Here is a 25,572-nt window from a genome sequence, read left to right as displayed (position 1 = left end):
CTGGGTTCAAACCTTTCACAAACTTTTAGCCTGTTTTGAAATCGGAATCATTGATGGCCATGGTTAGCAACTGGTACCAGGCTCCATATCTTTCTTTTGAGTAAGAAATGAAAACATTCTCAAGAGACTTCTAACCACTACCAACCGCACATACTCTTGTATTCAGATGATCAGAATATGACAAAGACGTGGCGTACACTTACGCGGTGCGGCATTCTCGATTACAGCTCACGTGGTTTGGTAGTATACTATCACGGGTAGCATGGGGTGGATTCATTTACAACGTACGCTTATTAACTTCGAGTTTGCCGGTTGGAATTTTTCATTGTTTTCTAGCTAGCATGTATAAGCAATAATAAATACCTCAGCCCAAGTTTGGTGGCTACATGTGCTATAAGCAAATGAATCCACCCTTGGTAAAGCCGAGTCCGACGAACCTCCCCGAATGACATACGTGACCGCCGGTATTCTGATAATTCGAGAGGCAAAGGTGCCTACTTCTCGGAGGTTCCGGGTCGTGCACCTCTACAAATTTTGTAAATTTAGAAAAATACTTTTTCCTTTAATAATTAAAACTTTGGTCGATTATATCCGTTAAACAAGAGGCGTCCTCTTTGCTGACGGTCCTTCAGGGGTCTACCACGGGAGAGGGCCATTTCCTCTATCCAACGGACAAATTTGCTACGAGGGCGCCCTTTCTCTTTTTTGTGGTCCTAAATTATTTGTGTTGATCTTCACAAGATCAGTTGACCGTTTATGATTTTTATTGCTTTTGTCTCTTCCTGAAGCAGGAAACAGCAAGATACAGTGGTCTTAACCACCAACGTAAACAACATGATTTTTCCAGAGTTGGTCATCTTCTCCAATCACGTATTCTTTCCTTGCAGGAAGCTAACTATATATGCTCCTCTAGTAACCATGGCTGACACAACAACAGACTCTCAAACGCCTTTGGGGACAATAATGAATTAATGAAAATATCTTTTGAAAAAGACCTATGTTTGAAATAAATTACAAATGCTATTATAAGAAAAATTTTTCACTTTTGCCAAAACTGAGGGAAACAAGGAGGCCGTGTTCATCACCCTTCCAAACACAATCTATCGAGGGCGTACTCACTTTTTCAAGAAGCCTCGTCGTAAGCTTATTTTTAGAATCTATTGAAACAAAGCAATTAGACCTGCAATAATATTTATGAATTTACTAATTACATGTAGTCTCATGTCAAAAGTATCATTTGGCTGATCAATCAAGAAAAACTAAACATAAACTTCGAGTCACATTTTAGAGCCCTAGGATGAGTAAAAAAAGTTGTCGTTATTACAACTAAAATTCGCAAGCAGCATGCAAATACTGACCTCTCCAGACAAGACTTGATACTGGGTGGTTTAAAACAGGTTAACACCCACTCAAAAAAAAGAGATCATTCCTGGATCACTCAATTATTTTGAGGGAAGTTCTAGGCCGGAATAAAGAAGTTATCATTCTTTTTTCCTTGGAATAGTGTAGAATGAAAAAGTGAGAATCTTAACAAATTCCGTGATTTCGGGTCAACTTATTTAATAGCTCTTAAATATCTGTAGGTTATCGAGCCATGACATCACGCCATAGACAACAGATAATAAATAAGATGATTCATTAGAAGTGAACTTTAAAACAAACTTGTCCTTGAAACGTGAACGATCGATGACGTTCGGCTGAGTATTTAAGCTGGTGAAGAGGACTGAGCGTGCTTGTCATCGCGTGCTAGTTTTGTTAGCAAGTTTGTTTTGGTCTGTTATCATGAAGAGAAGTTTGTTTCCGCTGATTTCTATGGGTGCTATATTTTTGGTTCTGGTAGGGGCCTGTCTTGTGATTTTACTCCAAAAAGGCAAGTGTTTAACATTTTTTTCTAGTCGGTAAACAAGTATCGGAAAACAAAGGCGAGTGAATTGGCACGCTATTCTGCCATGCACTTCTACTAACTTCCTGTCGGAGTTTATAACAGTTTTACTAGGTTAGAGGTTATTTTTTCAGGTTACTTTTGCAAAAGGAAGTTGTCAGTTTAAGTAAGATTTGTCTCCATCCCATTTGTATAGGAAAAGGCTCATTTCCATCCGTTAAGATCTTTAAGTGACGTGTATGAGACTATAGGGACCTTTAATATGTGAATATCAATGTGAAGGGCAACCCTACTCGGTCTTCAGTAAATCAGCATGGTCCGCGGTGCCACACATTAAATGACTGAGCCACTGTTACTGGCAAGGAAAATAGATTTCTGTCCATCGGTAAATAGATCCTTTTTCTAGGGAAAGTCAGTCGGATTTATCAGTATACAAATGTGGTCTCTGACTCTCGGAGCTCTATATAGTCCATCATACTCAATGGCCTGTGAGATTTGTGTCCATTATCACTTACCCTGTTCTCAGGCGATCGATTGTGAAAAAGAAACATTTAAAATTTATAGACCTAAGTCACTTGTAGAGTCTTTACATTCTTTGTAACATTTTTACAGAAGTATATAAAAAAATGGTCATGGTTTTGGAAAGGTTCTAAGGTTTTCGTTATATGCTGAAATTATCATCTTTGATGAAGTTATTTCGGTTTACGTCACCCAGAGTCATTCGCCACCCTGCCTATCGCTCGAAATATTAGCGTTGATTCCTAGTTTTTCGCTGGCACCATGATATACCTTATCGCCATTTCTGATAAAAACAATTTTTCTTTCACCTCCAACTATTGTTGGTAAAAGTCTGACCCGTTCAGAGATCTAACAAAACTGATGCCGAACCTCTGAACAAGCATTTCAGTGGGGACCGTCTGCTACCGATGAAACAGTCCTGAAACAAACTGAGAGGGAAAGACGAACTTTTTTATCAACTCATGACTTTTCCATTCTGTAACAAAAAGACTTATGTGCATCTCAGTGATGCACTTTACATTTACATACCAAGATGATTATACTATTCATTTATCAGAAACTATTTTATCTCCAAAAAAAATCATGATTAAGTTTAATAGCATTGTAACAAGTGTTTACTTACTTACTTACTTAACTCAAAGCCAACAAACGTAACGATTAGCGAGATCAAGTGGGATTATAAACAAGAAACTTTATTTTTAGATTGCTTTTGTGCCCGCCGGGTACCGCTATACACCTTCAGGCGTTACTGACGGCTCAACTGCTATATACCTCCCACATCACTTAGCCGAGCACGCAACAGACGGATGTTAATGGACCAGGGCTCCGGCGCTCAAATACATACGTTCCTATGATAAAAAGGATTACTTCTGCAGACATTCGTTTAATTATACTCCGTCAGGTAATTGACTTAAGACGGACCTCAATTCAAAATTTTCACCCGCAGCATTGTCTGAACATGTAGAGTTACCAACAGTTTTCCAGTTTGCTTTAATTTCACGGTTTCAAGAGGAAAGGCATCTTGTGTTTTAGGCGGAAATTCATTGGGAAAGAAGTGTTTTGTTGATCACTGATGATTTCCCAGTTGTCGGCTAAGCTCAGACTTACTTGAAATGGAGGTTCAATGTGCCTCATCTTTTAAAATATCCTTGATATTCTTTTCGGCTCGATAGAGTATAATCTATTTCAGCTCCTTTCGAAACTATTTTTCTCTTCAATGCCCCCGGAATCCTATTATACATTTTGCCTTTTATTGCGGCTGTTTTAGTAGATATAAATTATTCTATTCAGTTAAAAAAATATATGGAAAGGTTCAATAGGATCAGGAACGCGAGAGCTATGTTTAAACAAGCACATAATTTACCTGTTAACCCGACCTCATCTGGTACGATATCATTTCATTACTAACAAATCTGAACAGTTATTTTGATATCGATTTTTTGACGACGACTAGTCCGTTTGACATCAGTCACAGTTATTAAGGCGGCCGACTCAGTCAGTTTAAGATAATTTCTGTTATTGTTTGGAAGTGTGCCGCTTGTTTTGAGAAGTGGATAATTGGTCATTCTTGATAATTACAAACCACTTTTCATAACAATCGATCAGTGATTCAGTGGTTCGATGTGATTCACTAATTTTAATAATTTATACCAGAGTTTTTGATGCATGAAATAAGGTTCGAAAGTAGAAACACCACGACACGCATTAATGAAATGTTACAGATTTGCAATGAAAATCGCCATGACCAATTAAAATGAAGACATCACTGCTTAGTAACCCCGGATGCAAAATTAACGCATATGTTATTTCCTTCCCAGGTATGTCTCTTTGCCTGGGTAGAATTTTGGGAATTATGGTTGGGATAAGGGCTAGATGGTTTAACCCTGTCGACTTTGTGTCGTATAGTGTTTTTTCCACCTTGTAGATATATTTGTTTTGCATACTAAATCTGCAAATAAAAAATAAATATGTAATAAGACGCTGGATTCACCGCACAAAAAGCTTGGTATGCTAGGATTGACGGATTGACTCGTGAGTTCGACTTGTGGCAAGTCTTTGTGTTGGGTGGAGGGCTAAAGTTGGGCTGCATATCAGTCTTTTACCGCTTCCACAGGTTTTTCTTTATCTTCACCCTTAAACAAACATGAGCCACAAGGAAAGTTTATTTGCTATAATAATGGAATGATAAAACACAAAAAAGCATCAACAAACAAGGCTCAGAGAACAGGTTGTCTCAAATAAGCAGATTAAAGATTAACGGAGAGGATTAAGAATCTCAGATCGTTAATCATTGCGTCGTTATCATCTCAGTGATAATGGCGTTATCAGATGGAAAGAAATTTTAGGATTTTTTTTTATTAAAGTTGGCACTACGACTTTTTTAATACAGATAGATCCAGCAAAGACACAACTTCTGAAAACACGGTCATACACTATAGACGACCAGTCAAATATGAACAACATGAAGAACAAGATTTTCCTGTCGACGTGAGCTCATTGAACAGACCTGAAGCTACTAGGAACTCCACACATAAAGAACATTATCGACGTTTTTGTCGCACTTGCTGTCAGACCCCACCGTAAGTTATGTTGGGTTAACACTGGATTAGACTTTAAGAGGCTTTTTCACACAATGTGCTACCTTCTTAAAAAGCGTGTCTCCGCTTCACTTGAATTCCAAAAGTAATGGATCAGACTACATGAAGGCATTGAAACTGTTTCCTGTCTTCTGTTACTATGGATGACTAGGGTCGATATTGCTATGCCCAGGCGCGGATCTAGGATAAATACTGACCGGCTCCTTGCCAGGGTGCGAACGAGGTTGATCTGGATATGGAAATAACTGTGGGAATGTTGATTATAAAAGGGTTTTCCATGTATATACTGAACACGACTAATACAACCTCATTCCCAGGTTCTTTCTCCTGCCCGCCTCTCTCGGCCTTCTCGCTTCGTAGGGACGGGTAGGAGAGAACCCTGGGAATGAGGTTGCGACCATTAAATGTTGCTGGTTTGTTAACAGGTGTTGGTACAAAAACCACAAGGAGTGTGGCAAATGCGCTGATCAGTCAAAAACAAGACAAGGAGTATCATCACGGCTTCTCCGGAAATCATTCAAAAAGGCGGCACGCCATCACAGAAGAGAACAGATAAGAATGCAGGAAAACAATTTGATGCACTGACAAATATAAAGAAAACAGCGGGGCAAAAATTATCTGCGTGAAAAGAAAACTGCTATATCGCTCAGAATAAGAGTTTGCTGAGTGCGAGGCAAAGACTATTATTAAATACTGAAGTCGAAAGTTTCTTAAGAGAGTTTAAATTTCTTACTTCATTCTATTGCATGAAGCTGTATCGATAAATGTAGATAATACTGAAAGAGAAGAATACTGTATTATCAAAAAGCTTCCACGTCAAGGTATTTTTTACGAGCAAGGTTGATAAATTGATCATAGGCATGAACTGGGGTGACCACTTTATACCCGCTACGAATGTCGGACAACGTAGGTTTTAGCAACTTGAGCGAGCGCATTTCCAAGACGACTTTCCTGAGATGCACGTGTATTTTTTCCTCTGTGAAGTAATGATACTTTACCCAACATTGTATTTTCAGCCCTCAGTTGTTCAGAAGTTGGACAGCGATATACACTGGTCCAAGATAGATACGTGTATTAAAATTGAAAAAACTGCACTATTACGGAATAGAGATTTATCAACGGGATAGCGTAATGCACCTTTTGAACAACTGAAGCCTGGGCACCAAGCTAACACCGGCCGGGTATGTTAGAGCATGCTTTGGTTCTAATTTCTGTTGTGAAGGCGGTGTAAGTAGTTTCACATGCGAACGGTACATATACACCTCTTGCAAAGTTATACTCAGAAGAGATAAGTAAGTGTTGAGATTCGACTTCCTGAATTAAGAGATTTTCCCCGTTCCTGTTAGAACGGATTCTGCTCATAATTCACATCAGTTTCATTACATGTGAAAAGTGAGGTTTGACCTGTGGCTTATATAACTTAAGCTCCAACACTTTAAAACAATAGGCACCATTTGGCCGTAACAATTTTATTTCCTAACACTACACAACACTCAACTTCTTTTTAAGCTTCCAGATTGACAGACGGTTAATTATCGGCATTGGTGCGTCTAGGCTAACTCTAACCCTGAAGAATAATCATATGCAGGCAATAAATAGCAAAGATCAGCCTCTTATGTTCAGCTTTTCCGCGCGCTGGAGTGTTTGCTTCATCTCTCATAAAAAGAGGCTATCTGTGTCAAAAGTGTAAATCACACTGATAAATGAGGTGGGAAATCCAGGCTGCTTTTACGAAACAGCAGTGTGAAAAAAGAAACAGAACTTTTTGTGACTCTCGCTTGCATTTGATTCACTGGACATGTGATCAGCATGTTTCCGAGACGACATAATTTAATGAATGCAGCAGCCATCTTTCAAACTAAGACATCTATGGGTGGCAACGATCATCTCGCCTTGGCCTGCGAACAGAAGAGGACAATATCGTTTCGTTAAATGCCGCGGATTATGACTGTTAGTCATCTTTGGCTTCCTATTTGTATAAGTTAAGAGAGAAAAGAACAGTGTCTTCTTGGTGTAATGACACAGATAAGACAAACATAATGCAAACTAGAGCGCGGCATTACCACGAAACGAATTGGAAAAGCCAAAACTGATACTTCAGTTGACAGCACCGTCGATGTTTCCAGGGCTACCATACACCGCGGGATAGGATGATTTGTACACTTCATTTTGGGGTTCAAACGAGTAATGCAAAGGAAGGGTTTTGATTAAGCAATACCATAAATGAGCCATTTTTAAGTGTTTCCGTGGACTTGAGCCGCGTAATGACGGCTTTGTGAAGGGTAGAGAAGTTTAATTTGACGATGCTTATGTCCTCTTTATTTCTTTGGTATTTTGTTCTAGTAAACGGGATTTTTTTACTTTAATAACATGACCCGCTTATTACGGACACCCCGTTAATATGGATACTTTATGCGGTCTCTTCAGTGTCTGTATTTACGGAGTTTGACTGTATTTGTCTGCATCGGATTCGCCAATACAAAAAGTACGACTGTAACTGGCAATGGAATTCAGGCTTCGAAGTAAAACGGTAAATGGTAGAATAACCCGTGCGGAATTTGTAACAGAATGTTTGTTATATTACCTCGGCCTCTTTTGGTAAAAATTACAACCTCTTTTTTAAAAAAGTGGTAATTATAGATTACTGGAGCGCGTTCAACCGATCTCGATGCTAGGATTTCTTTCCTTTGGCAAATGAGTTGATGATGTCATTCACCCCTGCAAAATTTGCGGGGCTCCCACGATCCGTTCAATTAATCAAATCAATCAATCAATCAATCAATCAATCAATCAATCAATCAATCAATCAATCAATCTATCAATCAATTAACCAACCACTCAACTAACGACGGTTGTGTCATACAATCTTACTCCAATCTATGAGTATGTTCTACATTGAACGCAAAAAGGTAGGTGGTTTGCGTGAACTGAGTTACGTTTGAACGATGGAGGCAACCGATCTATACGCAAACATTAACTTTACTAACTGCATTAGTAGAAGACAAAGATAATAGGTTTAGTATCCACCTTGGTTTCGCTAATTTTCTATTACATTGAATAATTTTTTCTATAAATCAGCCAGCCTTTCACCAGCTCCTGCATGAATACAGGATAAAATCACAGACTGGTTAACAACCAGTGGCTGTTGTAACGACAGACATGCCCGGCTTTCCAGCAGTTATCGCATTCTGCCTTCCTGCCGTCTGTAAAACAACAAAATAGGAAATCAAACACGACTGACAATTGAACAAACTTCATGTCCCTTTTAAGTGTACGACATTGCCTCAGACCTCTCGAGCTCCACAGCTCATCAGAAGCACTCTAGTACAGGTGTATGTACAGGTTACTACGCAGAAGTTTCGCCTGGACGCTGATTTTTCAAGTAAGGTTCAGTTTATCGCACAATGAAAACGGTAATTGACTCGTTTAAGGGCGCTCATACCAAAAGTCAGAGCTGGCGGTCAACCGCCGATCATTTTGCATGAAATAGGCTTTCCTTGACAGTTTCGTTAAAAAGGCCACGTAGCATACTATTCAGGAATAGATTGATCTGGCGGAACAGTCCTGATTAATAAGCAGATTCTCTTTACGACTGGACTGTTTTGCACGGCTTTTTCCAGCTTTTTCTCACTAATAGTTGGCGCCCCAAGTTAACGCCGCAAACGCCGGACTAGCGCTTTTCTACTTTTTTTTTTATTATCTGATTTCACTTTGCGCCTTGCTAGAAGCGAAACCCAACCCGCCAGCGGTTTCTTACCTCGGGGCTGCCTTGACAATGTTATCAACTCTGACGATCATCTCAGCCGCCTCTGCTGCTGACGTAAGCACTTGCTTCTTGACTTGGTAAGACTCGGTCACACCCATCTCACACATGTCTCCAATGCGACCGTTGGTCATATCTGAAAATAACAGATCATCATACCTCAAAACAGGCTTCAAGCTTCTCTTTTATTACTACAAGAAACAATCCGGTCAAACACATGTATAAAAGATGAAACGGAATAAGAATGCCTACCTAGTCCATAGGTTTTCTTTCCTTCTGTATGCGCTGCTCGAAGTTTGGCCACTAAATCAGCGCTGTCATAACCTGCGTTATCGGCAATAATGGTTGGAAGCTGAGGACAAATAATACAAATGCTCCTATTACAGACATCATACTTGTAAGTAAACAAATCAATAAATAAAAACATTTCAAAAGTTATTGAATGCAATACAGTTTGTTGAGCGTAAGTACATGTATTAACTAACCTGTCTAAGTGCGGCTGCAAAAGCTTCCATAGCTGCTGCTTCTTTTCCAGGAGTCTTTGCAGCAAGCTGGGAAACTGCATTAGCCATTAACATTTCGGACGCACCTGGTCAATAACAAAAAGAAGATAAGGACACCACACAGACCAACTAACAAAAGACACTGATCTCTTCGGCTTTATCATCAATGTAAGAAATTTTCACAAATGGCTATAAAAACCCCGATGGTATTAAACAGGTATTCACTGAACAGCTTTACAGGCATAAAATGACACGTTAACTTTCTTAAATCCATTTTGGCACGGTCATCAGGAATCATATCATTGCTTAAAGCCAATATTACAGCTTATGGGCTGAAATGGGCTTCTGAAGCCTTTTCGTTACACTGCCACCATTATCATGGGACTTTCTGCTAAATAATGTACGTTTGGAAGAAAACTTAGATAAGTTCAAAACACCATTGAAAAAGTTAGATTTTAACAAACTTGTTAGTTTATGTATTTCATTTTTACGTTTTTCCGCATTTTGTTATACTTATATCATGGATAATAGAAAGACATGCTTATATGTATACAAGATTAATATTCTACATCTTAAATACATTTTAATTTACGTGCTAAGTAGCGATTTTAGATGGACCAGAGTTGATAAAGGTTATTTGATGTGCTGCCAGGTGAAGCGAAGGGTATTAAATATCTGTTCGGAGAAGCAAATATTGCCTGGAATTTTCTATTACCTGAGGACGGCTAAAATTTTCTAGATGACTGTTCCATTCATGTGCAATTTTCGAAGCATATCGTATAAATTCCCTACGATTTTCTGAAGCTTAATTTTCCCATTTTACTTCCCCTGTTGGGCTCAGTCGGGCTATTTTTGGTAGAAAAAAAGGGAACCTAAATTTTTTGGATTCAAAAATGTGATGGCGCTAAGAATCAGAAAATATCTCACTTTCGTTATACGTCAAATTTCACCTAAAAATTTTCGGAAAAATAACTCTCAAACCCTGGTAATTTCGAAAAGACTTAAGTTCCCCTAGGATGACCGAACATTTATAGCTCCGCTTAGAATGCATTTCTAGATAGCTTAAAGTACTCTGGATACTGAGCCTTAAAAGTGTATTCAAATTATTTAGGAGGAAACCATCGTTGGGTGCCCCTGTTTGATAGTCATAATACTGTTTTCCCATTTAGTCAGCGGTAGTTTGCAGTATGAAGTTGATCTTTATCTTGTATCTTTATCTCTATCTTGTATCTTCTCACCTCAGCATACTACGTATAAACATAGGCACGTTAAACGTGCACGAGCTATTTTGAATGCTTCAGTGTAACTATAACACTTCGGTGTAACCTTACCAAGAGTGATGAATCTACCTTTTTCATCCTAAATGTAGATTTGGTTTTTGTGCGAAATTGGGTCTTGCGCTACATAAATGAAAACGCAAAACGTTCAGCTTAGTCGATCCTCAACCTATATATTCACTTTCCTCTGTGTTTCCCTGTTACATCTGGTGTAAGTTAAACAAATTGTTAAAGTAAAATAAATATCTACTCACCAAACGTTGATTAGAAGGAAAACTCTAAGGTTTTCTCGGAGTTTCTTAAGCCAAAATGTGACTCATCGAATACTGAATAGTTACGAAATACCAGGATTTTTATCATTGTGGTAGATGGTTGCATCATCATAATTCACAAGGTTTTCACGTGCGATTCTACTCACTGAAACAGTCTTTCACTCCGACAACTTATTTCTTCATGTTTTAAAAGCTATTGCTTCTTAAAAGACAAGAGCCTTTTTTAAGGCATTGGTTTCAAAACGAAACAGGTCTTCATATGTCCAAGTTACTATTTATCATTGTGAAAAGACAATCTGCATGAGATGTACAGTCACACAGCTGGCACGTGAAAGTGTTGGACTTTGCCCCCTTTCGTGGTTCGTACGTGAGGGAATTCTAGTTATCACACAGTAATCTAGTAAACAGAATTATAAAAATAACTCATGCACACAATTTGCATGTGAAGATGTTGGTCTTTGGCCCTTTTACAATTCGTACGTAAAAAAAAGGCAAATTGTTTTACTACAAAATTTTCTCAAGCGATTTTAAGAAATCACCTCGGCTTTATTACAACATCTGCAATTAAATTATGTTTCATGCAACGTCAAGGTTGATAGCCTAACATTTATTAACTTCCAAGAAAATTATCAAACTGCCGAAATATATTTCTACTTGTATCATGTTACTCCACTCAATACAACAGTATCTAATTATTGTGTCAACTATCTTCTTCCAATTTTATTCCCTAACGCTACTGTTTCTACTTAAGTTACGCATCTTTACTAAATAAAATACGTTTCAGAAACTATAATACTTAGTATGCAGGAAGGATGTATCATGTTGTTCACTTATTATTCCTTTTTTTGTTTTGCCAGAACGAAAAAGGTCCGTTGAACTTTGTAAGCGAGAGAATAATATTTTTACACCTTGTTTACAGGAATAACAATTTTCGGTACAGCTTTTACAAAAATAAGCTGCTTTTTTAAACTTCTAAAACCACATTTTATAGGGCGCATACTTTCGAATTAAAGTCTATATCTAAATATCAATTATTGCTTCATTGGAAGAGCTTTGAAAATATTTGATCTTTTATACTCTACCCAGTTGTAGCAGGTGAAACAGAACTCATACTGCCGTGCGTTGTACCGATAGCCGAATTAGGTCAGAAATGCCTTGAAGCAGCGTCCATACTAAAATATGAACCCTTAAAAAGCTGCATCACTGTACACAGCGTTTGAATCATCTTCCAAACACCTGTAGCCGTAATAAAAGACGAAAAAATTGTGAAGAATCAAGATGGCGGTCTCAAAGTGCCCTTGTTCGACCTTTACCAATGCCATGTTTAAATAGATGCCAAGATCTCATTGGTTCCTAAGCATCAACTCATAGTACCTTCAACCTTATTGGCTCTTGCAACAAACATCCCAACATACAAAGCCACAAAGATTCAAAGCCACAAAGATACATAGCCAAAAAGATACATACGCTCACACCACTGACATATGAGCTATTTTTTCAAAATAGCTCAATAAGCAATGGAATAATTCAAGCCAAAACCTGTTAATATACTGTAAGTTCTTCACATTTTATGGGCAGTCTCTCACGACTTTAGAAAGATGTATTAAATATGTAATGTAAAATCTAAATATGAATACATAAAATTAATGAAAACTCAAAAAGTTTTTTAATACAAATCTTCACGGCAACTTTGTTAATCAAAAGATTTTGTTCTAAAACAATATGTAGCAATACTGCATAGCCAATCAATAATAATCTGGTATGAGGAACATGTTGGTAGTTTTGTTGTTTTGTCTATAATTGGTTTGCAAAATGTCGTTGAACATACTTTGCCCTGCCAGCCGTATGACTTTCAAAGGCATTGCAATGCCCCACCCCCTTCTCTGTTAAAATCCTGGGTCCAGTTGTTCGAACGCCGGTTAGCGCTAACCCGGAATTAAATTTTATCCCGGGTTTCTTTTTCTTTTTATCAAAAGCACTCTCCCGGATAATTTTCTCTATTATTTTTAGAGTATCCAATCATCAAATTGTAGGCAAAGTGAATTAAACTGAATTTGCTTTGTAAGCTCTTGGAGCTGAGTTCAACTTTCGCACTAACCCTGGGTTATCTCACCCTGGGTACCAGAGATTTTTTCTCGCGAGTGACGAAGAGCTTCATCGGCAGAAGACACGACCGGCGAAGCGGGTCACTTTTTAAGACTTTACCGAAACCGGAAACCGGGCATAAAAAGTCTCTGGCACCCAGGGTAGGGTTATCTTAACCCAGCTTCGAACAACTTGGCCCTGGCTGATTTACAGTTCAAAGTGACTCATTGTATCAAATAAATCCTAACTCCTCACCTCCTCCACACACTGTTCTTGTTTCCTTGACTGTCTGTGTTAGGACACACAATGCATCATGCAAAGATCGATCTGCTTCATCAAGAATCTGCTGAGTAGCACCTCTGATCACTATAGTACATGCTTCATTAAGCTTACATCCAGAGAAATGCAGCAACTACAAGGAACAGGACAAAATGTAATTAGGTAATCATTAAAAACCATTCCCTTAAATCAACACCACAAGTGTCTTATAGTTATATGACTCACCACTCTACAAGATGTGCCAGAACAAAAGCGCTGGTTTGAGGCAAATAACTAAAAAAAAAACTCAAAGGGTAAATCTCATGAACTGTGCTTGTGCGAGCCAAAGCGCAACGCTTGAAAAATTCCGCAACATTTTTCAAGATTTATCTGACAAAAAGAAGATGGTGGCCAAAAGTGGTGGGGTCGGCCATACCCGGTGGAAGGGGGGAGGGGGGAGGGGTACTCCCTATAATGGCCTATACAGGCAGGCTCCGCCCGGAAGAGATATCTTTTTCAGGCTTCAGGTGTATGAAAGGGTAGGGATTTTACTTGTTGAAGTATATGAAAGGGTAGGGAAATCTGTCATTTGGGTCTGTGAAAGAGCCCAAAGGGCCAAACAGATGAATTTTAAGGCTTTATAAAGTGGGGAAAACGTTCTATTCTTAGGATTGATTCCTATTTAAATGACAATGCATTTACAACAGTTAAAAGGGATACCATTTGTTGACAGGAAGGTATATGACAGAGGGGCACCTTTTTCGTGACAAATGTTATATAAAAGGGTAAGGGGTTGGACTTCGGGCAGAGCCTCCCCGTATAAAAGTTTGTTGAGTAACCCCCCTCCCCTCGGTGGCCTTAGCGTTAAAAGATAGAATTTGGGCTTCAAAAGGACGATTTCTGATCATAAGTAGTATAAGAAAGATTGGCTTAAGAGACAAAAAACATATTTTTTTAGAAGATACACTGTATTCCAGTTTTGGCTTGGTGTGAAATTGTAGGCAGGATATGAAGGTTTCGAGCGACAGGGATTTCCCGGCACATCTGTATATTTTCATTTTTGTTTATTTTGAATATAGTGAATTTTTTTATAACATCTTGCATAGAACTCTAACGAGTTGGGCCCAGCATGACAAAACATAGAGGAAAGCCATCACATTCACAGACAAAGGAAAATCGATAAGTTATTCAGATCTAGAAGGCAATTTGGAGAAAATTAACAGAAAACCCTTATTTAGCTGCAACAAAGAGATCTATGTTGCAAAAGAGTTTAAAGAAAATGCTCTTGCATCAGGGGGCAAATCCAGCTGACCATAAAAAATAAAACCACAGGAGAAAATCAATATGCGTGTCATGACCTCTCAGTGAGAAACAAGTGGCAAAAATCACATATTAAATTTGCTCAGTCAAAATTCAGAACCCTCCAGAGCATAATCTACCCGCTAGAGAAGGAACACTTACGGAACAAGCAGCATTTTGGTGGGAAGTAAAAGTCGTGTGTTGCCTATTTAGCCCAAGGCTGTTCCAGGCTCGGAGATAGATGGAGCAGCTGAATTAAGACCAACTTTTTGAGTGCCTTTCACTTTCATGTCTTCCCCACTATTTTGCTCTCTCCCACTATCGGAGAGCCTGGAACAGGCTAACTGAGCCCTTTTTCACTAAATACAACTCAAACGAGAGTGGGAAAAGCAAGATTGACATTGACTTCCCAGGCATGCGCAGCTCATGAGACTCCGCCTTTAACAGTGAATAAAGACTGCAGTTGAACCTCTTTACATTGACCACTTTGGGGACAGAGGAAAGTGGCCATTGTAGAAAGGTTGAAACAAGAGTCAATGTATGGACTGTCCGCTAAAAAAAAAGGCCATTGTAGAGAAGTGGCCATTAGTGGAGGTTCACCTGTAATAGAATTGAAAAGGTGCACAGTAACTTCTGATGTCATGTCAAACTTTTCCCTTATTTCACATGGCAATTTATCAGCCGAAGCTAGCAGTCCAAGAGAGGTTACAGAGGTCTTTTGCAGAAAACCTTTGGTTAATAAATAACTAAAAAAAAATTCAAACAAGAGCAGGTGTCAGGTGAGGTAACAACAAGTAACACATACCTTGTCCTCTCCTATCATAACTTCCTCGATTACTTTACACTCCCCAAGTTTCACTAACTCAGGATGGCCAAATGTTGATACAATTTCACCACCTAAATGTACAACGTGAATCAGTGCATAGAGAAACACATTCTTTAATCTCATACATTCATATGGATATATTTTGTCTGTTTTACACAGTCATGCAAAAACCAATGCAAAAAAAGAAAAACACTTTGAGTGTCAATGTGTTGACATATTTAGCAAGAAAATACTAACTGGGGACACTACTGTATTTTTACTTTGTTATTTTATAAAGACCCTGAGTATTTTTAATCGAACCAACGACCTCATGCTCGGCAGTCAAGGGCTCTACTGACTAAGCTACCGATAGTCCTACCATGGTCACTCTATGTGCAAGTCACTCTATTGTGTGTGTAGTGCTGCAACAAATTTCACGTCAATTCAATTGTTGTCAAACATCAACTGGGATGGCAAAACAACAGTTCAAAAGTAACCCTAGCAGCACTATTGATATACATACCGAATAAACTTACCTAACACAAGGGCTAATCTCTCAACACCTTCAAAGTCAGCATGTTCAATAGCCATAACTCCAGCATCAGCAAATAACTGTTCAGGATAATTATAGATAAGTTGCCTTAAAGTGAAGAAAAACATATTCTCATCAGCTGTTAGTAATGTGATCATGTAATGAAATTATTGTGCTGATCTTTGCGGATCATTGTGAATTCACAACTTAAAACATCTCATTTCTGCTAGTCATTATATTTATCGTTTCTTTGTTTACTGTTGTTTATACATGTATGTTATTTGCTAAAGAAGAAGCCGGGGGACAACAACTTCTCTGTCTATTAATTAATTTGTTAAGTGCCCTAATAAACAGACTTCAACATACCTATTGATAAAACAAGTAATATCATGTTTAAGAATCATTTCCACCTTTTCTTTCATCTTTTGCTATAGAAAAACAAACAAAATTTTATTTTTGAGCTATACAATTCATTTACATCAAAATAAATTCCTAATTCAAATGTAATAAAGAAACACTAAATAAAAAATATTTCAAACTAATAATGAAAGAGAATACCAACCTTTTCAGCAAGCTCTAATTCAGCTACCTTTGCAGTTGATTCAACCCGAACTCTGGAACCAAATACCTTTAGAAGAAATAAATTATTTCATAGTCAAAACACTATGGAAATCCACGAAAAATTGCATGCATCTGACTTAATTTCTAAAAGCCTAGTCATACAAAGCTGATTTTTTTATTTGGTTAAATGTAATTTAACTAAGTTAACCACCACAAGGTTAGCGGTCAAGCGGTTCACAAGCATAGCAGTCAAGCGGTGCACAAGCTTAGCGGTTAAGTGGTTCACAAGCATAGCGGTCAAGCAGTTCATGCGCTTAGTGGTTAAGCAGTTCACAAGAATAGCAGTCAAGTGGTTCACGAGCTTAGCGGTCAAGCGGTTCACAAGTATAGCAGTCAAGCAGTTCACAGCTTATAGCGTTTAACTGGTCCACAAGCTTCATGGTCAAATGGTCCACAAGCTTTAATAGCGGTCAAGCGGTCCACGAGCTTAGCGGGCACCCAGCAGTCAATTCCATAAGTGTACGCCCACATGGTACGTGATAGCTTTGTACATTGCTGGGATCTTTGAGTTCTTTGTTGAGCGTTTGTGCAGCGGTCTGTGGAGTGGTTTCATTTAGTGTCTTCCCCCAACTCCTTATTTTTCTTCCTTCCACCATTTCATCAATGTGATGGGTACTTGGAATGGGTGCTCATGGCTGGGTTGAGGGATTTGCCAGCCATGGGCGCAATATTCTACACTTATCTAGGGGCTGACAAGACAGTTGTCTTTAGTCATATTGACAAGACAGCTTCCTTAAATTTTCTGTTTTCAACCTTCTGAACAGTGAAATAAAAATTTAGGCATCCTTTCAATAAAGGTGTACTCAGTGACATAAACATTGTAAACACACTTTAAAATCTATGAGATTAAGATAACAGTGATAGAATAATACTGAAGCAAAAAAGTTAAACAACTTAAGTCGGGGCCACAGCATATTTATTGTAGGATTTAATTTTGCACATTGCACATTTTTCTTAAAGTCTTATATTGGTTAATCAACATTGATTAAAATTATCTTCATCATTTAAAATTGATTTGTCACTTTGTTATTTGTGTTCTTTACTCTTGATACAAAGGAATGAAGCCACACAAGTAACAACAATTAAACACTTATAACCTACCTTGATTTTATCTGCATCCATAGCTGTATTTGCAATAAGAATCTTTGCATTTTCCATCTTTTTTGGTTGGTTTACACCAATTTTCTTGTCCAGTAAAAATCCTGTTTTAATTTGAAGTGAATAAGTTAGAAAATAGGATAAATTAAAGTAGCTGTTAAACTCTGTAAGAGCAAGTTTAATTAAACAGTTAGCTTTCAAGGAAATTGTACTGGCAAGTTCTCACATGCACTTGAAACAGTAAAACTTGGAATTGAGTTTAGGCCTACAATGGTTACCTTCATCCAGGTAAGAGTCAACAAGGTTTCCACCAAGTTTCTTGATGATCTGAATAGCATCTAAGTTGCCACTGCCCTGAACAAGGAAAGTTTGTCAACAAAAATGATCTCACATTGTGTTCTTGCAATATGATTTTCCTAAATTCTACATAAAAAGTCCTTGCTGATTTTACCTTAAGCCTCAAAACTGCTTCAACAGCAAGATTGGCAAAATGATCTCTGTGCTGCATCAAAATCTTAGAGCTGAGGGTAGTTCTTGCGATGTTCAACAAGTCTTCCTTAAACTTCTCTTCGTCGCTGCTATGGTCAACTGCTGCAGCCTCCAGTGCTTGTTGTGCAACTTGCACAGCCTTCCTCCAACCAGACACAATAATCTGTGGGTGGACTTTGCATGACACTAGCTTCTCAGCCTCCTACAAAAACAAAATGAATGGAGGTTGGGCTGGGGATTGTTAATTATAAACCAACAAATTAAATATTTTTCTTTTATTTTACTTTGTAATTTCAAGCAGCTAGATAAAATTATGTAAAAAAATCATATGATTAAGTTATCTCTCTGATGTTGTGTTTTGAATTCCAGCGCTGGAAATAATTATTTTTACCCGGCCTTCCTTTCAGGAAGAGACGGGTTTTAAAATGGCCTGGGTTTTTCCTTCATCGTTGAATCGGCCTCTGCTCTTTAAAGGGCATGGCTGTACTGGCGGAATATGACGTAATTGATTTCCAGCAAATTCATTGTGTTAGAGGCAACATCTCCTTGACATGTTGTCAAGAACAAAAGGCAGCTTTATTGTCAGTCGGTAGCGTTAACGTTGTGGTTTTGTTGCCTCTATGCGAGATCGACAATTATTTTGGTCAAAATGTTTAGTGACATGCGTTGTCTCCAGGATAATGTATCCTGCAACTGTCAGACAAACACGGTGGCTCGATCCGTTTAATCGAGATTGGCGTTGTGATCGCTGGTTGCGAGAAGAGGACATGCTAAAAAGGTGGGTAATTTTCACTTTTCATGTTTAGTGCAAGTCACGAGAATTTATATAGCAGTTGAAGAAACACTATTTTGCTTTGTTTTGGTGAGTAAGCGTGTACCGAGATGCAAGGAAGAAGCAGTTTTGTAAAACGTATGGACTGTTTTTGTGCTAAATGGTACAACTTGACTGTTTGATCTGCAAAAACATGTCCATACATGTCACTGTAAACACCTTAGAAATTTTATGCATTATAGCTTTTATCATAGAATAGTGAGACACATTAGAAAATTTAAAAGCAGAGAAATTGCTTTGATTTAGTAATATAGCATAGTTTGCACCTAGTTGCATGAAAGTGGCAGTAAATTACAGTTTCAGTCCATTAATTTTCATTTATCAAAACAAACAAATCTGACTGTTCATCGCAGAAGTTTGTGCTTGGTCCAAGTCTCGTGCTGCCCGGCTGTCTTGGTATAAAAACGGAAACTTACTATATCAATGGAAAGAAATATTTTTTGACTTTTTTTGGCATATATGGATTAACTTGTATTGAGCTCGCACGGAAGTGGCAGGTTTGTAAAGCATGTAGAGTTGTTTGATGCTAAAATTTGACATGATTTTGATCGATCAAACAACATCTCATTGAAAGATTACATGTAAGCTTATAGCTTTTTAAAAAATGGGCAAATTTCAATCTAGCAAAACTCCATTTTGATTGATCCAACATTATTAGAAATGTCAAAATTATCTATGCTAGAAATTTTTCTCTTCGCTGTGTTCAGCTACTGTACATTCAAACTTGTAATTAATTCTGTCTCTTAAGTTGGTTTCCGGATTATCCTCAACGAGACACACAAGGGTATAGATTTGGGTTGTTTTACTCCTTTGAAGTAATTTTAGCTTGTACAATAAACACTTCAGCAACCAGAATGAATTTAAAATCCTGGCATAATTATTCCAACCATTATGTTCTCTTCCTTTTCAAATAGGGTGTTATTTCAAAGATTTTTCTCTCAAAATATTAGTTTACTACTTAAGATTGTGACTGAAGAAAAAAGAAAAAGAGAAAACTAGCTGCAACACTACTTTGAAGCATTATGCAGTCATGGTCAAGTACACCCCTTTGGAACGTTTGAGTCTAATTTCAAGTCTGATTTGCTAGCCAGTAGTATTTTCTTTCCATTCATTCATTATCAATTCATCATCAAAGTTCATATGGGTTGTAGTGCATTACTGCATAGTGCACATTTTCCCCCGGCGCTCTGTCATTTTATGAACTAAAAGAAGGCCGGGTTCACGCACTTGTGCATCTTGTTCTTACTTGAAAGGACATGTGTCCTTTCAAACCTTTATTTTGAAAGGACATACATGTATTCGAAAATTGGTCGGACATTAATAATTATTAGCATACATGTATAGTGTTTACTCGAATAAGTGCCGCGGCACTCATGGCATTTATTTGAAAGTTGGACATGACAAAGAATTGTTTGTACTATGACATTGTTATTTGCAATATTAATCAAGTATTAAACTAACAGAATTAACATCTTTTGATTTTCATTATAACAGGGCATGACTCTTGGTGGCACTTATTCAAGGGCGACGCTAATTTGGCCTGGTTTGCCTCAAATCTCTTGATGTTACATGACAAGAAAACCCAAGCAATGATTCTGGGTAATCGCTTTCAAGAACCTGTTCTTCACATTGGCGACTTTGTTATTTTTTTAAAAGAAATAATCTTTCCCTCGAAATTCTCATGATTCTAGACACAATTTGCAAAAATCTCACGGTTTAAAAAAGAAACCAGTATTTAATGCAAATGACCGCTTCCTGCCATTTGGCTTGAATGAAATTTTTGTTCAGATGCTGGAAGCTGGCGTAATTCAGGGAAATGAAATGGAGGTTTAACCCAGGTTTTGGGACCCAGAAAAAGTGTCCCTTTCCCCACCTGAATAGAGGTGTCGTTTCAATAGAGGTAATAAAATACAAAGATGGAGGTGTCCCCAAGGAGAGGTTCCACTGTACATCCATTCTTCTTTTACAGGATTCTTCTGTCAAAGTTGGCCATAAATTGTGAAGAGGTTCAATGGGGGTCATCAAAGATCACGGTATATCAGGGTGCAAAGAAAGTCATTTACATGCCCAAATGTCATTTCAACTAGCCCCCAAATTTTTTGATGGGCAGAATTGACTTCACACTTCTTCTGTAAGTTGAATTCCTCAAAATACTTCACTTGCCCGTTGGGCAAGTTAAGAACAGAATTCAGTAGCCCAATAGCAAAATCCACTAGCCCTGGGCTATCGGACACTACTTTCTTTGTACACTGTACATGTATTTTGGGTGCATGGTCACCTAGAGGAGTCTCAACTTACCTTTTTACTGAAATGCCCGAGTTACTCATTCAGAATTCCACATTCCAGATGCAAAGTTTATTTGGTTCTAGCTACAACCTTGGACAAAAAGTGTTAAGAATTTTGTACTTTCTTACCCACAGAACACCTATCCACAGATTTGGTACCGCTATGGCCCCTCCCCTGGCCCCACCCTGGTCAAAGTTGTCGACTCAGGATCAGAAATGATCCAGCTGAAATTCAACATTTTTTTTTGGAGGGGGTAGGGAGCGGGAGTATTTGTAGTCGACAGTGCTTTCAAGAGCTTTCCTTAAAACTGGACATGGTAACGTCCATTTTTCTTAACATTTTTGTCCAAGATTGTAGGGGTATAAAAATAATCAGTTACTGATAATAATACCCTGAGTAATTCACAAGCCAAGACTGTGACACTTGTTGTACCATCACCAACTTCATTATCTTGCACTTTCGACAGCTCTTTGGGCAACAAAACAGAGAGAAAAACATCAATATAAAAAAAAAAATAGCAATAAAAACCACGTTCTGGTGTTAACAATATTTCATTAGTGTGATCTGCTAGATTTGCGCAGTAACTGGAAAAAAGTACAGTTCTGTGTAGCTACATTAACCCTCGGATGTACAAGGGGGGGCATCCAACAACTCTAAGGTTTTTCTGAGTTTTTTCCCTAGAGGATAAAAAATCATCACCTGAGGTTTTCAGTAGCTGTTCTTTCATCCCTTGCGCACATTTTGAGACAAGTTTAGTGATGGTCAGTAGCTATGGTTACGAGATATGATGTCATAAGTAGCAGGAGGTCAAGACATTTTTGTGTGAAAATACACGTTTTTTCAACTTCTTTCAACAATAAAATTAAATCTTGTTGCTAAAATCATGCAAAGTGCTTATTTATGAGTTATTTTTCATGTAAAGCACAAAAAATTACCATTTCTCACGGTTTTAACCTGATTTCAAATTCTTGGTAAAATCTAAGATGGCGGCCAAGATGGCAACCATTTTTGGTGACATCACAGGCCTTCAGCAGCGCCACCACCCATAAAAATACCTCATCTTGTTAACCAGATCAAAGGCTTTCCACCAAAGGTAAAATTGTTTTGAAATACAGTAAACACCCGCATATAAGAACACACGATTTCGGAGGTCAGGCTGATTGAGTTCTTATTTATCGGATGCTTAATGACAAATCAGCCTCAAAATGTTCTTAAAATGTTCTTAAATTTTTATTTAGTAATACTATCCAAAACATGTTGCTAGAGGCATATTTAGCATATTTTAGGAAAATAAAATAAATAATTATTCTGTAATTTGATTATATTAACAAATGAAGTTATATGACAGCAAACATAAACTTACATGTTTTGTAATTATGACACTTTTTCCATTTGATAAGAACATGTTACAATTTTCAGGCTGACCTTGTTCTTATAAAAATGGGGCTTTATTGGCCAAATTTCAGCCTGGTGTTCTTAATCCATTTGTTCTTATATGCAGGTATTTACTGTACTGCAACATATCAAAAACTCCGGTGAGGGCTTCCATCCACCCCTCCTTTGTACCATGGTGGAGGTATCAGTTTGCGTGTATGTCCGAGAGATAATACGAAATAATTGGGTTGAGACTTAAAGTCTGGAAATAAACATCATGCAGTCAAAACATTTTTCTTGAGTAGACAGATCAATACTCAGAACTTTATTATTTTTGAAGATAAGAATCAAAATGTAAACAAAACTTCTAATCTCAATGTATCCAGTAACCTTAAATTCAAGCCCTGATAATTGGAGAACAACACTAAGTCCCTTTGTAATGCCCACATGCATAACCCATACACCCTGCATCACAAAGGTCATGCAGGTTTTGATAAGATTGGAATATACGTCATAATCTTAGTCTGCTAAATACAACTAGTTCCTAACATCATAATGACCACATAAGTAAATAAATTAAAAGAAGATTTTACCAAACTATGTTTTGTATTTAGAGGAAATGCATTTTGGTACTTTCGGTAAGCATATTACTGAGTAATCACTTACCAACAAGAATTTTTGCAGCTGGATTATCCACTCCAATAGATTTTAGAATTGTTGCTCCATCATTCGTGACTTGAATTTCTTCATTCTTGCTAAAAGACTGGAGAATTTTGTCCTACAAAAGCAACATCCACAACAGAAATATACTTCCACTGAAATATAATATACTGTAAACATTTTTTCTGCACATTTTTCATACTGATCAAAGTGAATATATAGATGTACTTGCAATGTACAGTGTGCAGTACAAACAGCAAGAAAACCCTGCATATGCGGCTTACTAACCTGAGAAAGTAGCCAACTTTTCGGGACACCCATCACTGTTTTCCCCATAAAATGACGTCAGAGAAACAAGCACAGAAATTTTATACTGATGATCTGGTTGGTACTTCTGATTGGTTGAAGCACCACCCAGAACTGGGTAGTGGTATGTCATCAGAAAGGAATTTCTGCACTCTTCCTCCACTGCCATTTTGTGAATGAACAAGTGGTGGCATCGCAAAATGTCAGCAGTTTCCTTAGCCTAGTGACTTACATTAAGCACTTGAATGATTATGATATACACTAACATTTAGATTTAGTGAAGGCAAGCTAGTTCCAAACATTGTGCAAGGGTTCCACTATGGCATTTTGGTGTTACTACGAGCATTTTTAGGAAATAGCAACACCATGCCGAAACACATACCAACCGTTCAATGGGCCATTTCCAAGTTGCCTCTAGCCTCTTATTCAAAATGAGGCTGAGAGTGAAGTCTTTGATATAAAATCAGTATCTTAAACTCATGCAAATTACATCCTTTTTCACAGGACAGAAATTTCCCTTAGTCTCATTTTAAGAGTGAGGGCGTTTGGAATGGCATATTAGGGACCTTTAGCATCAGGTTTTTTGTGGGAAACGGCAAACCGCAAACCGCAAAATGTCACGTGACCACGGCCTTGCGGTCACGTTTGCAGTTTGCAGTTCACGTTTGAACCGCAGGAAGGGCTTCCAGCGGTAAGTGATTTACGGCAAGGTTTTTTGCCACAAAAAATTGTACAGCCTCGCGTTTAAAGGTATGAACTAGCTTTTTGTATCCGTTTGCGATGTGTTTGTTGGATTTTTGATCTCGAATCAATGAATTATTGCTTAGTTTTGGGCGATTAAAGTAATGCACTTCGACTTGATGAAAACAACATGGCGGCCCTAAACAATGAACGCGTAGTTCAAATCAATTTTATGTTCCTTTCTGCCGTACTAAGGAAAGTATTCTGTTCCAAACCAGAGTTAAATTTTTTTTCTATATTGTTTCTGAATTCATAACTTAACCCAGTCCCTGTTTGGTTCCTATTTTTAACGTATCACTCCGCGAATATCATTTTATTTTGCTTATCTCTTTTAGAGTGGGGAGCCCAGGCTTCATAAAGCCTTCTGGTTTCCTCTGGGCTCCCTTGCAACCTTACAATTCCTATATGTATTCTTGTATTGTATTGTATTTTGGCTAAATAAAAATGAACTGAACTGAACTGAACGCCTTGCTAAAGTTTGAAATCTCGGCAACGCGAAACTGCAAACACGTAACTGCGGTTTGCAGTCTGTGGTTTACCTGATGCTAAAGGTCTCTATTACACAAGAAGAAACTTAACTGCACAACATTAATGGCCAAATGAACTAAGAAAAAAACTGTTTGCATACAAAAATGTATGCAAAACTCTTGGAATTAAAAGGTAAAATTTTTAATTACCATTCCCTTGGGACCAAGAGTGCTTTTTATAAGATCTCCTATAGCAATAGCACCAACAAATGATGACTGAAAGACAAAATGAAAATGCAACTGGTAAATAAATAAAAGTATACTGACTATAATTATTTATTCATCTTACATGATCCAGACAGAATTCATACTTAGAATCCGTAAGAAGTTTACTTCTGACTATTAAATTTATAAAGAGTTTTTGAAGCGTTTTTATAAAACTTCAGCTAATAAAGACTGATGGGTGTGACAAAGGTGAAATCCGATCGATGTACTTAAATATCGTCACTACAGAAAATTTGCTGCAATCGCTGACCTGAAGAATTAAATTGAGTATAACAAAAATCATAGAAAATAAACTTTTGCAACAACCTATTAACACCAAGAAAAGAATTAAAACAAGACGTTTCTAAATATTTTTGCAACTTACAAGACGAGCAGTTTCAGCTCTCTCCTCTTCTGCACCCTGGTTTAGAATCTGAACTGGGTTCAATGAAACCTGATCGATAGAAAAAAATATATATTACATATCTAATAGATGATAGTAGTTCAATTCTATACCAGTTTTAGGTACTAGAAAAGAGAAAATTACCATTTTTAGAGCAAACTTGTTCACGAGCACATGTGAACGCAATTTGAAGTATGCAGCTTTGTTGAGCCTGCAATAACCAAGGGAAAAGACAAGTG

The 25,572-nt window shown here is 37.7% G+C and overlaps 1 protein-coding gene and 1 long non-coding RNA gene across 3 annotated transcripts; one reads left to right on the top strand and one right to left on the bottom strand.

The window, feature by feature from the left end:
- The first annotated feature begins 1,691 nt into the window (after window positions 1–1,691).
- Window positions 1,692–5,631, top strand: LOC140935157 (uncharacterized). Its single transcript, XR_012165171.1, has 3 exons — window positions 1,692–1,870; window positions 4,791–4,980; window positions 5,424–5,631. It is a non-coding gene; the product is annotated as an uncharacterized lncRNA (long non-coding RNA).
- An 820-nt stretch (window positions 5,632–6,451) lies between these two features.
- LOC140932976 (T-complex protein 1 subunit beta-like) lies at window positions 6,452–25,552 on the bottom strand. Of its 2 annotated transcripts, none has more exons than XM_073382481.1 (17): window positions 25,478–25,552; window positions 25,316–25,384; window positions 24,877–24,942; window positions 23,159–23,270; window positions 21,510–21,586; window positions 17,963–18,202; window positions 17,790–17,865; window positions 17,515–17,615; window positions 16,355–16,420; window positions 16,159–16,220; window positions 15,797–15,900; window positions 15,261–15,352; window positions 13,154–13,310; window positions 9,247–9,350; window positions 9,014–9,113; window positions 8,756–8,897; window positions 6,452–8,201 (listed from the first exon to the last, which is right to left on the bottom strand). In XM_073382481.1, exons 1-17 carry the CDS (start codon window positions 25,478–25,480, stop codon window positions 8,177–8,179), a joined length of 1,596 nt encoding a protein of 531 aa, XP_073238582.1. In that variant the 5' UTR covers window positions 25,481–25,552; the 3' UTR covers window positions 6,452–8,176. The 2 variants fall into 2 exon arrangements, with proteins under 2 accessions (XP_073238582.1, XP_073238581.1); XM_073382480.1 differs by having other exon boundaries at window positions 6,452–6,896.
- Between the last annotated feature and the right edge of the window lie 20 nt (window positions 25,553–25,572).

Source organism: Porites lutea, chromosome 4 (genome assembly GCF_958299795.1).
Source record: "Porites lutea chromosome 4, jaPorLute2.1, whole genome shotgun sequence".
NCBI classification, from domain to species: Eukaryota; Metazoa; Cnidaria; class Anthozoa; order Scleractinia; family Poritidae; genus Porites; species Porites lutea.
This window is presented reverse-complemented; position numbering and strand designations above follow the sequence as displayed.